This window comes from Camarhynchus parvulus, chromosome Z (assembly GCF_901933205.1).
Source record: "Camarhynchus parvulus chromosome Z, STF_HiC, whole genome shotgun sequence".
Classification (NCBI taxonomy): Eukaryota; Metazoa; Chordata; class Aves; order Passeriformes; family Thraupidae; genus Camarhynchus; species Camarhynchus parvulus.
In genome coordinates, this window is record NC_044601.1 from 29,403,053 (window position 1) to 29,416,244 (window position 13,192).

At 40.0% G+C, this 13,192-nt stretch overlaps 1 protein-coding gene across 2 annotated transcripts in view; it reads right to left on the reverse strand.

Moving 5' to 3' along the window:
- The window catches only part of GAK (cyclin G associated kinase), a 75,971-nt gene that overhangs the window by 50,970 nt on the left and 11,809 nt on the right, over positions 1–13,192 (reverse strand). For both annotated transcript variants that reach the window (XM_030968130.1, XM_030968131.1), the window contains exons 7-11: positions 12,314–12,403; positions 6,167–6,302; positions 5,441–5,553; positions 4,790–4,901; positions 1,206–1,329 (exon numbers count right to left, since the gene is read on the reverse strand). In XM_030968130.1, coding sequence (XP_030823990.1) covers positions 1,206–1,329; positions 4,790–4,901; positions 5,441–5,553; positions 6,167–6,302; positions 12,314–12,403 — 575 coding nt within the window. The remainder of the gene's footprint in view (positions 1–1,205; positions 1,330–4,789; positions 4,902–5,440; positions 5,554–6,166; positions 6,303–12,313; positions 12,404–13,192) is intronic.

Here is a 13,192-nt window from a genome sequence, read left to right on the forward strand (position 1 = left end):
AAAGTAGGGCTTATAACTTTGTCAAAACTGCTTTTCATCTTGCAACAGATTGTTCTCCTTGTACACCTCCCTGCCCTGTGTCCATGTGGTTTTCCCAGGGAGAAAAGTTTAACGCCACTGTCCCAGTTACTTCTACAGAATGCTGAAGGACAAACCAAAGCAGTGCAGCTTTTGCAACTTTTAAAAAATAGAGGACCTGGCCTTTCTAAGCCATATTTAGAAGTTTTAACAGACTAAGCGTAAGAGACAACAGCCAAAAACACACTTGAAGTGGATACAGAGGTGCAGTATCTACAAATATAACTTACCTGATCATTATAAATACTTTAGAGCAGTACTATGCACAAGTAACACCTGAATTCTGAAAAAAACCTACATATGAAGAAACATATTTCACAAGTTGTAACACAATATCGAAAGGAATACAAAGCCTACAGTGAGACTTAAGAGTTCAGTATTCTTTTGGAGGCTCTAATCCAAAGTATTCAGTAGTGACTTACCTGCTCTTATTAGAACTAAGAAAACTCTTTAACACTGCATAGAATTTTATTATGAGCTAAAAATGTATAAGTTGTACAGACTGATTAATATTGGTCATAAGGAAGTAATAGAATTATTTGAAATGGGACTGATAATCTGATCAGGAAAAAAAATCACACAATACGAATCTGAAAACATATACCTCTAAACATGAGAATATTCATACATGCAATACAGGGCACAGGAGACAAAGAGTGCCTCTCACACTGTCTTGAAGGCATAGGATTCCACCTGGAAACTAAACTGAAGAGCTTATTTCCCCGCAGGTATTTTCCCCTCTTCACACCTATTCCCTTGATTTGTACATTTCACCACTCCATCTTTTTAATTCCTCTTTTATTCATGAAGGCCCTATCTAATAATTCAATTCTCCATGCTGCTTCAGCCTCCACCTGCTCATGTCTCAAAAGTTTTCAGTATTTACAGTAGGGCAAGTAGTACTTACAGACAGACTCTTTACTGCAACATTCTCAATTCTAGTATATGACTGTTGAAGTAACTTTTGTATAAGTATCACACATAAAATCTCAGGGGGTAGCTATCAGTTATTACAGCTCAAACTTGGACAAATATGCTGAATATACTATTTCTGGAGTAAACTCCTGTGCCTTCATTTAGAACTCTTATCAGCACAATTTTTTATTTTTTGTATTTATTTTACTCACTTGGCCACAGACTGGATAACTTTAGAAGATGTATCCTTAATATTAGTGAAAAATCGCTCTGTTCCACCCCTCAGAATATCAAAGAACCCTCCATAAGTCTGGTCACATTCCGCAACGGTCAGGCCTAGAGTAGTTGAACAAAAATAATTGTACTTTATTATGGAGCCCATTCCAGGATATGACTTAAAGTATGTTGCCTATAAAGGTGGAAGGAAGCAAATGCGCATACAGACTACACCTTGCTGTAAGGCTCACAGTTCTAAAGTTCTCCTTAACCCGTGCAAAAAAATACTACTTCTGGCAGTCAGGAAGTACCAGTGATATACCTAACACATTGTTTAATTTGCTGTCTGTAGTTATGAGAAAACAAGGTAGAAAATTCTGGAAGTAAGGCATATGTTTCATAATGTCAATGCAAACATTGTCTTTCTTTAGTACCAGTTTCCAAACTGCAGCTTATCATAAGCAGAACTACTTAATCATCTCCAGTAGACACATTTTAATGCAGGACTTCAGAAGCATCTGGCATAGTTAAGCTTAAGTTTTAAGCACAACATCCCTGATAGCAGAACATCACAGCACAAAATACCTATTAATATGATTGTATACAACAAACAGTAGGCATTCTTCCACAAAACAGATAACCAGACAGACTTTTGATTATAATTGCATTAGGATGCTGGATTCTTCCCCAGAAATTGATATACACATGTTATTAGTGCAATAAATGTTACACAATTTTAACATTTCCCCTGGAAAATTAATATCCCTTGTCTCACTGAAAGTTCATCATAATTAATATCAAGCAAGAAATATCAAGCTAGAAGAAAAACTGAATACAATATAGTCCCTTGATATCTTCTACACTAATTGAAGTGCTCCATATTCAGATATAATAGTTAATACGGGTGCAGAAAGAATAGTAAAAAGCTAGATCTAAATAGGTCTATCAAGCTTATTTTCTTTACTATATTAAGTATTTTCATCTGAACATACTCTGGATTATCTATTTCTACAGACTAAGTATGTCAGCTTTGAATTGTGTCATTTTGGAGACCTTTTTTTGATTCCATTTAATTCTGCTAATCCAACAACTGTTTTTCTCAGATGGAACCCCAACTCCTCCTCCTCACACTGACATCCTACAGTGCAACCCTTTCCTGAAGTCAGGCCTGGACAATGTTCCCATAATTAGCTAGATTCAAGGCAGTACCAGCTACAGCTGTTCCTGAAAGTGCTGACTGGATAGTGTCGTGGTTTGGGGAAGTGGGTTTTCTGGGAATGCTGTGGTCAGACCAGTAAGTGTTTAGATGTGAATACTGGCAGCTGGTCTGGTCACTGAGGTATTGGATTCGCCTCTGAGAACACAGGGGTTAAAGCAGAGTTTTCCCCTGGGAGCGCACTCTTTGATTTCCAGCAGGGAAGAGTTTTGGATGTCTCCCCTGTCCCAGCTGCTGCCAGCTGGGCGGGGGGAGGAGAAGCTGGGCCGGGCCTTCGGACAGAGATAAGAGGTAGGCCTGGCCTAAGGGTGGAAGGATGGAGAAGAATCTTACTGAGAGGCATTGGGCAGCCCCACCGAGAGAGAGAGAGACAGAGAGATGAGAGAGGAGCATCAAGAGGTATCGGGAGATGAGAAAGAGAGAAAGCTGGCGCGCGGTGCTTGGGACTGTGGCCTTGAAGTGATATCGGTCTGTGGAGAAGGGGGGGCGGAAGGTGCAGCGGAGAATCCACTGGCAGGAGTTTTTAACCCCTTGTTGGAAGATGAAGACCTTACAGAGCATTGACCTTTCCTGGAGTGGGAGATAAAGAGGAAAATGGGCATGTGATGACAGTTTGAGCAGTGAGAGATGTTGGAAGAGCAGGGAAGAACCCTAGATGGCAGGAGATGATGGAGTGGTCTTTGGCTGGACTTTTTCTTGTATAGCTATGGACAGAACCATGCTTCCTTGTGACACAGAGGCTGCATCCAGGGGAGAGACGATGCCTTGGAACCGAGAGGGTTCAGTGTTGGAGACCCCCCAGCCCCAGGGGGTAGAGAAATATGGGGGGGGACAGGATGTCCCGAAAGTGTGCCCTTTTTGGAAGGAGACAAAGCACCCTTAAAAAGGACAACTCTAGAAGCAGCCCTGGTCCGTGGTCAGTAGTGAGAGGACTGGACATGAAAACGAAGAGGTCACCATGGCCCAAGAAGGACTCTTCCTCTTGACAGACTGAGAATTGAGTATTTACAGAGTGATGATGGACTGAGAGTTGGAATTTGAGAGAAAGATGTATTGGAAATGTGGTGGGGGGAGGAGGAAATGCTTCTGTGAAGTTTTCATTTTCCATGTGTGTACATGTGTGTGTGTCCTTTTTTTGTAGTTTAGTTAATAAACTTTTTTTCCCTCTATTCCTAAGTAGGCTGCTTTGCTTATTTCCTGGTCACATCTCACAGCAGACACCAGGCAAGGTGTATTTTCATGGGGCACTGGCATTGTGCCAGTGTCAAACCATGACAGTAGCCACTAGACCAAATGCTGCCTTTTATTTTGAGGCTGTCATACATGTATCTCCTGAAAGTGAAAAACTAAATAGCTTTAGTTTTTCACTTTCAGGAAAAGTCTTTCTACTACTGTCACTGTCAGACGCACTTCAAAATATCATGGGGGGTCCAACGTCTTTTTGGGCAGGAGATAAAACAAGAGAGGTGGACTCAGGTGCTTACGGAAGTATTTCTTCCTCATACAGGCTTTTTGCAGTCTAAAATAAACACATATGAGGTCAGCAAGTTCCAAGCATTACTGAACTACTATGGTCCATAGCCAGAATATCCCTACAATTTCTTCTGCATTTCTTTATTAAGGTCTCTGTATTTAGCCAGACATTAAGCCCGTTTTAACCTAAAGTGATAAGAACACACCACAAATAGCTGCTATTTTTTCATGTTGTAACACATCTGATGCTAAATAGTTCCTCTTGAAAAGCAGAGGCAACTGTCACTTTTTTTACCTCAGAAATTCAGCGTCGAACACAAACTCAGGCTATGTCCTGAGTTTATACCTTCTGCCACAAGGTAACAACATTTCAATTAAAATACAGAACCCAAGGATTTTTAATAATTTAAATTCAAACTCCTATTAAATGTGACTCTTTAGACAATGCACTTTCAAATATCTTTACGTCATTGAATCACAAAATTTCAGGGTTTAAAATAAGCCATTTTCACCTGTTTGTCATAACCTGAAGACTCTTCCTCTACAGCTCTTATTCATTAGATCATTATTGCTTCTCATAACCACCCTTTCATCAAGTTTTAGTTCACTTATGTCAACACTCCTGCCTCTACTGGTCAATAGTGCACTTTAAATTATTTTCCACAGGAAACACAATTTTTATCTTGCACAGCAATGAACTTGAGAAATTCATACTTGCATATCAACATAAAATCAAACCTTGAAAAAAAAATACAAGGCTAGAAGCAATGATATAAATACCAAATAGCTAGAACTAGAGGAAAATATCTAAAATCCCCAAATTACTTTCTTTCCCCCATGGAAGGTATGCAACTGTCTTTATACTAAAATGACATCTCTTTTTGAACATACCTGCATTGTACATATTGTTGAGTTGCCCTGCAGGCTTGGAGCTCTGTGAAACAGACATCACAGATGTCCGAGGCTGAGCATTGTTTCCATAGCCTCCATTCTGCTCCAGGAGCTGAGGAGAATAACACTGCAGATGAGAATTTTCTTGCTAATTTAGCCATCTTGCTATGCTTGGCAAATTACTGCTCCTTGGTGAGAACAAGCAAACTAAACCTCAGGACAGAGCCAAAGAAAGTTAAGATACACTAATTAATGCAAATTAAGCATTAAACAGGAGAGGCCTAAGTGGTTTCACGCTAGTGTAAGAAGAGCCTTCACATACAAAATTTTCTGTGCAAGTTAATTATGATAGAACACAGCACGTCAAACAGAGTGCTAGCGTACTAAAGATTAGACCAAGAAGATGAAAAGATTTTCAAAAAGCAGTGTGAAATACTAAATTTCTTTTAAGGTCTCTGTGCTTTAAAGGGCATATTTTCAAACATCCTACAAGTGATACTGATCAATTCAATTGAACTTCAAAATAAATAAGTGCAAAATTTTCAAAACATGAACCCACAGGGGACCTGCTCTCAAATCTTTTACTAAATGCACATACACTGCAGAGGACAGAAAGGAGGCCTAATCAATTATACTCCTTAGACATTTTACCTCTGTGATGGGGGATTTAGGATTGACATTCCTAGCTGCTGCAATCTCCTGCAGTTGGTTCACAAGTTCAGTGATTGACAATCTCTCCTCTGGGTTCACTTTCAAAGTAGAGCCTAAAAAAAAGGACACCCAGACAATGTAACAAACCCTTCAAAGCTTTTCTCCCAGTTGATAATGATTTTCAATACATTCCAGTGCAATAAGCAAACACCTGAACAGAGTGGAGAAGCTACCAAATCAATATCCAAATATAATTCTCATAATAGTATTAATGAGAAAAAAACAACACTACATAGAATCAATAATATTTCAAAGAATACACCTTGGGATCAGTTAATAAAGAACATCAGAGGTAATTTTGTGTCTAATACTATTGCAGTCAGATACATTTCTGGAACAATAATTAACATTTCCAGCAACCTATCTGAAACCTAAAGCAAACAATTTTTTAAGCAAGTTCAAAGAAACCAAATCAAAACACCAGTTGTTTCAATGGACTAATTCAGATATCAGGGAAGACACTTGAAAGAAACTAAAAAAGCAATTTTCACATAAAATTTCATAATTTTTCTATAATGGATTAGGATTATTAATAAAATAAGAAGTTGCTGCAGTTTACCTTTTTCATCTTCACATATCAATAACATTTAACTATCAGTAAAACAACTGTTTTAATAACAACACATATCCACAAAGACACCGAATAAAATAACACTGTAAACTTACGAATGAGATCATGAAACACAGAGTAGCGGGTGTCATTTTGTGGGATGACATATTTCCCATTGACTATGCGAAGTTTAGCTCCATCTTCAAATGGGTGTTGCCTAAAGCACAGCAAGTACAGGATACAGCCCAGAGCCTACAGAGGTAAACAGAAATACTGCATAGGATCATGGGGACCTTTAGGCTGGAGATGACTTTTCTGATCCTCAAGTTCAAATGTTAACTCAGCACTGCCAAATCCACCACTGAACCATGTCCCTCAGTACCATATCTACACATCTTTTAAATGCCTCCATGGATGGTAACACAACCACTGCCCTGGACAGCCTCTTTCAGTGCCCAATAACCCTTACAATCAAGAAATCTTTTCTAACATCTGACCTAAACATCCCCTTTGCAACCTGAGGCCATTTCCTCTTGTCCTATCACTTGCCATTTGGGAAAACTATTCCTGTCAATTTTTAAAAAATCATTTAGAAGTCATTGCAAGAAATTCATTTTATGAATTTCAAAGCATACAAAAATGAGTAGTCTTGCCATACTGAACATGTTCAAGAGCAGGATTATTCTTTCAAAAAAAGTTTCACAAGTTTTATTTCATATCTCCTTCCTGTGCTGCAAGGAGACACATTTTATTTCTGAAGACAGAATTTAGTCTAACTTAGATATGTTGTTATGCAATACAGCCAGATGTAAAAAAGCTAGATGATATGTAAGTGTTAAGCAAATTGCTTAAATAACTCTAGGGAGACACACAACACTCTCTCTAAAACGCATCTTCTGATAAAGGTTTGAGGAAAATAAGCCAAAAAGACAGTCCCTTTATTCCCTACAGTCAGACGGCTATTCAACTCTTAGAACAAATAAAATTTAAGATCATTTTATGACAAATTTATTCAAGCCTCAAAAATCACAAAACCTGGACTACTACATCCTGGAGACTTCCAAGTTCCCTCCTGTGTCCAACTTGAGATTTTTTGTAACCTGAGAAGACAACAACTAACAAAGACAGAAGTCAGTTCTGAATTCTAATCTCTGAAAAATCCAGGTGTTAAGAATTAGCTAGCATAACTGAATCTGTTACTGAAGTAAATGTAAATTGATACATGTGTTTTCAAATCAATTAAGATATTAAATATGCTGGCAGAATTATGATATCATAACAGAAACATGTTCCATTTCACCTATAAAAGTTTGATTATAAAGCACCCAATGCCTCCACGTAACTGTTGGCACAATGAGTTGGAAAATTCCTCCTCCAAGTTTCTTCTGAACCCCAGTATGTACAGTTACTTAAGCATTTGAGCTTTTATAGCCCTCACAAATGAAGCAATCCATTGAAGATGTTCCCTAAGAAAACTGCCCACTGCCTCTAGCCCTCTGTGTGCACCATCTCCAACTGTCCTTGGTTGTCAATTTATCCCAACAGCTTCTAAGGTCTGAAAGTTATTGAAGTCTCTGGGGTGTAGGGATTTAGTTAATCCAAAATACTTTGAGCACCAGGACCGGAAATGAAGTACATATGTTAATTCTGCATATTCTTGCACATTTTTGTCAGGCTGTGGAAAAAGACTCTGTAATGTGTAGCATCATACAGTCCACAATAACTAATCCAGCAGGGCAGTACAGAAAATACCATCTACTCTTCTACAAAACACTTGCTCACAAAGTAGATCATCATTCAGTTAGAGGAATGAAACTACTCCCTGTACAGTCCAAGACACTCTGTATATCAGGAGAGAGCACCCACAGCCACTCAGGAGAGAAAAGCTCCAAGGCAACCAGCTGAACACACAGGAAACAGAGAGGCCACTCAGATTTGATTTTTGCTTCAGTTGCTGGAGAATGTTTTTAATTTCCTCTGTTCTACCTGCAACTTAGGATTGTAACTGTGATAAATTTTGGCTGTTTTAAGCACCATTATTCAATTTGGATAGAAGGTAATTTCAGTTACAGCAAGGCAAGTCCTCAAACCAAACATCATCCACACAGCCTCAGCACTGCTACACTTGACATAAGAGTCCATTCCCAAGATGTTGTCCCAAAGCTGCACAGTCCTTCTACAGAAGTTACCCAGATCCATCCGAGCACTCACATGCCAGAAGGTAAAAAAGCGGAACCATAAAGCAATCAAAAATAGCTAGGAGTAATTTTTTGACCTGCTACTGGGCCTTTACCAGCAACTAATTTAAATCTTCCTTAGGGAGACAGTGGGGTTTTTAAAAGTTTCAGATAGTGTTTGGGGATTGAAGGGACAATGAAGGGGTGGGATTGTTTGGAACAAGTGAAAATATTGTTATTTTTCCCCTGACTAGCTTCAGACAACAAGCAGCACATTAAAGTTCTACAGTACAGCTGCAGGATGACACAGATATTAGACCAGTGTAAAATTAAGTCAAATTAAACTAAATGAAACCTGAAGAGATTGTTCTGCTCACATTGAATTAAAAGCTGCAGGATGTCTTGCACGGACGATTAAATTTTTTTAATTAGATATTGGTTAGGGGAACACAGCTTTGAAATTTTGCTCCTTAACAAACTTTTCCAAAGTCAACTCCTTTGCTTTTACAGAAATCTTTGAGAGTGAGAGGGTATGAAGAGCCTTTCAAGCATGGAGAATAATCACTTGACAAGAACAGCCTGTCACTTAGTTGAATTTGAGTTCAGAAATTCACATTAATTTTCAAAACAAGTAACTAAAACATTTGGATTTAGTGTTTATTTTCTGATCTTTAGACTTAGATGGGAAATGTACAGAAAGCAGTCAGCCAAGTCTAAGAAACTCTGGACTTAAAATGACACCTAATCACATTGCCATTGTGGAGTGAATGTGGTTTACAATAACCTTTCATCTGTGCTGCTGTTCTAAGACAGACATTACTTCCTTTGTTTTTAAGTTCACACAGTGACAAACACACAGACTCCAGAGTATTAATCACTCTACCTGCTTTCTTTGAAAAATTGGGTTTTTTATCCTAAGCACAAACTACAAATCATTTATGCTTCCAGAGACAGGGCCATATTCTGCTGTCAAATACTTATATGTTCTTATTGAACTCAAAGCATAAAGGAAAAAATACAGAACAGTATGTTCCAACTCAGGTATGGTAAATGAAACAGACTTTCCCAAAATAGGAGACCACCATGTTAACACTAACATATACAGAGTTACTTTAAACAAAAAATAAACTGCAATTACCCTTTTGAGTGAGGCTTTTATTAAACACATTTCTAGTTTTGCTTTGACAATAATAAGACAAACCTGGATGGGCCACCAGATTTTGAAGGAACTTAGGAATAAAAAGAGGATGTATCATCTTTGGTAGGAGGTTCAGGTGTCTCAGCAAGTATTTAAGGGGGTAGCTAGAGCATGTAGAAAAATAGTTAGGGAGGCTAAAGTTCAGTTTGAAATTAATTTGGCAACTTTTACAAAGGACAATAAAAATGTTTTTATAAATATATTAATGGCAATAGGAAGGGTAAGACCAACCTTTGTTCTCTATTGGATGTGGGAGGAAACTCAGTAACTGCAGGTGAGGAGAAGGTGGAAGTGCTTAACACCCTCTTTGCTTCAGTCTTTACTGGGAAGATGGCTTGTCCTCAGGACAACTGTCCTCAGGACAACTGTCCTCCTGGGTTGGCAGATGGTGTCAGGGAGCAGAACGGTTCCCCTGTTATCCAGGAGACCATGAGAGAACTGCTGAGCCACTGATGTTCATAAATCTACGGGCCCAGATGGGCCATCCTAGGGTGAGGAGGGAGCTGGCAGATGAGCTTACAAAACCACTCTCCATCATTTCCCAGTAGTCCTGGCTCACTGGGGACATTCCAGATAACTGGGAGATGGCCAATGTGACACCTAATCACAAAAAAAGGTGGGAAGGAGGATCCTGGTAATTATAGGCCAGTCAGCCTGACTTCAACACCCGGCAAGGTAATGGAGCAGTTTATACTGAGTGTCATCATGCAGCACCTACAGGATGGCCAGGGTACCAGACCCAGCCAACATGGAGGGGGTAGGTCATGTTTGACCGATCTGGTCTCCTTTTATGACCCAGTGATTTGTCAGGTGGATGCAGGAAAGGCTGTGGATGTTGTCTATTTGAACTTCAGCAAGGCCTTTGACACTGTGTCCCACAGCACACTCCTGGGAAAGCTGGCAGCCCACGGCTCGGACAGGAGCACTCCTTGCTGGGTTAGGAAATGGTTGGACAGCTGGGCCCAGAGAGTGCTGGTGAATGGTGCTGCATCCAGCTGGTGGCTGCTCACCAGGGGTGTCCCTCAGGGTCTGTGCTGGGGCCAGTTCTGTTCAATATTTTTACTGATGACACGGATGATGGTATTGAGTCTTTCATTAGTAAATCTGCAGATGACACTAAGCTGGGAGTGTGTGTGGATCTGTTGGAAGGTAGGAAGGCTCTGCAGAGAGACCTGGAACAGTTGAATGGATGGGCAGAGTCTAACAGGATGAAGTTTAATAATTCCAAGCGCCAAGTTCTGCATTTTGGCCACAACAACCCCCTGCAGCACCACAGGCTGAGGACGGTGTGGCTGGACAGTGCCCAGGCAGAAAGGGACCTGGGGGCGCTGGTCCACAGCCGGCTGAACAGGAGCCAGCAGCGTGCCCTGGGGGCCAAGAAGGCCAATGGCATCCTGGCCTGTGTCAGGAATAGTGTGGTCAGCAGGAGCAGGGAGGTCATTCTTCCCCTATACTCAGTACTGGTGAGGCCACACCTTGAGTGCTGTGTCCAGCTCTGGGCCCTCAGTTTGGGAAGGACACTGAGAGGATTGAGCACATCCAGAGGAGGGCAATGAGGCTGGTGAGGGGCTTGGAACACAAACCCTGTGAGGAATGGCTGAGGGAGCTAGGGTTATTTCATCTGGAGAAAAGGAGACTCAGAGATAACCTTACAACTTCTCTACAACTTTCTGAAAGGTGCCTGTAGTCAGGTGGGAGTTCGTCTCTTTCCCCAGGCAGCAACTGACAGAACGAGAGGACACAGTCTCAAGCTGCGCCAAGGGAAATATAGGTTGGATATTGGGAAAAAGTTTTTATGGAAAGAATGACAAAGTGTTGAAATTGTCTGCCCAGGGAGGTGGTGGAGTCACCATACCTGCGTGTGTTTAAAAAAAGACTAGATGTGACACTCGGTGCCATGGTTTAGTTGAGGTGTTAGGGCATGGGTTAGTTTTGATGATCTTGAAGGTCTCTTCCAACCTAGTGATTCTGTGATTCTGTAATCCTGGCTCAGGCTGACAGTATTTAATGCACATGAAGAGACCAAACAGTCAGAAAAAATGTGTTTTATTTGTGTTTCTTCATGCCACAAGGACGTCACCAACAGCTGTAGAAACTGAACAAGAGTTTCCACAATATCTTGCAACCAATTTAATAAACTGAAGCTCTAAGACTCCATAAAATTTTTTTTAAAGCACCAGAACTACATTGTCTCAATTTGTCTTTTGATACACTGCTGATACAGGTAAGAACTGAACAGCGTGACACCTGCCTCTGTAAAAAACATCCCATAAACTAAATTGTTAAGCGCTGCACTTACTGGGGAGTACCTCAGTACTGCAACACTATGCAGCTGGAAAAGGTACAGCTGAGGATTTAATATTTTCCTTTAATTCTCACAACAGAATTTTTAGTGAATGTGAACAGCTTATCATCCATTCTGCACAAAGCATGAATGATCTCTGCATTGTTCTCATTCTTGATATCTGTCAGTATCTTAGCTACATTCCATAGCTGGACATAAACATTTTGAACTCAGCAATAGGCTGTCCCAGGATTATATGCATGGAAGGGCACAAAAGGCAAGAATTTGAATTTAAGGACTCTAAGTATTCCAAATTTATGGTGGCAAGTTCCAGCTAGGAAACAGTTCTACCAAATATTAGAGAGTTCAGCATTGTCTCTCAAATAGAAGTCAAGTTTCATCCAGGAAAAATCCTTGCACAGTACATCCCATTCTTTTAACGTTTAGATACAGAATCCATACTACTGAAGTTTATTTTGATCTAAGACAGCATCTCACATTTATTTTGGTGCTTTAGTTAATCAACAAACTAACATAAAGCCTGCAAAATCAGTTTCACTATGACATGAGCAACTATGATGAAGCAAGAAGAAAGACTTCTTACCCAAATGTCCTGCTTTTCGCCAATTGGGAAATTTGAATACAAGTCTATCATTTCTGGTGTCCTGTACATTGGTGTTGTATTCCTTGTGATCTGGAGAAGACAGAATTTATTGAAACAATCTTGAACAATGAGCTTTAACAGCATTAAACCAAGGAACACCTCTCCATGTAGAATGGATAATAGACTTGTTTTTTAAATTAATTTCAGAAACACTAGTCAAGGAAAAAGCCATCAATTGAATCCCACAATAGTCACAACAGCTTTGAGATAAGGTCACATGAAGACAGTAAGACTCAAATAACATTGTGATCATCAAGAGTCCTTCCAAACAGCAAAGCACATAAAGTAACTGTTCTACATGAGGCAAAAATGGACAGGAACACTAATGCCAAAAATCAACAATAAGCCAATAAGTGAATTCACACTCCAGTGCATCCTTCTCACTTTCTCAGCACATTTAATGACAGTGCAGACACATCCAAGGAGAAACTCTGGTCATAAGAATACCTGGGAAGACCTTTTCTACCATCTTTTTGCACAGACTATACAAGACAGTGGTACGACATCATCATTTCATCAGTGCAATGCTTTCCAAGAATACCAGATTGCAAAACAGGGGCTTGTGATGTCAGAAGTTGTACACATGAACTTAAGTGCATTTCTCCCACTGACATACTACACCAGATTTGCTAGCATTACTCTCAACTCTAACCTAAGAACAAGTGCACTTTGCAAAAGCACACTGCATGCTAGATTTGGTTACTGTAGTCCAAGGCACTGCAATACTGCCTATTCCTATTCTGCTGAGCAGACTTGCCTCTCATTTACAGATTATTCATCTGAGGAAAAACAGATCAGAAGATGGACATCAGTGTGACA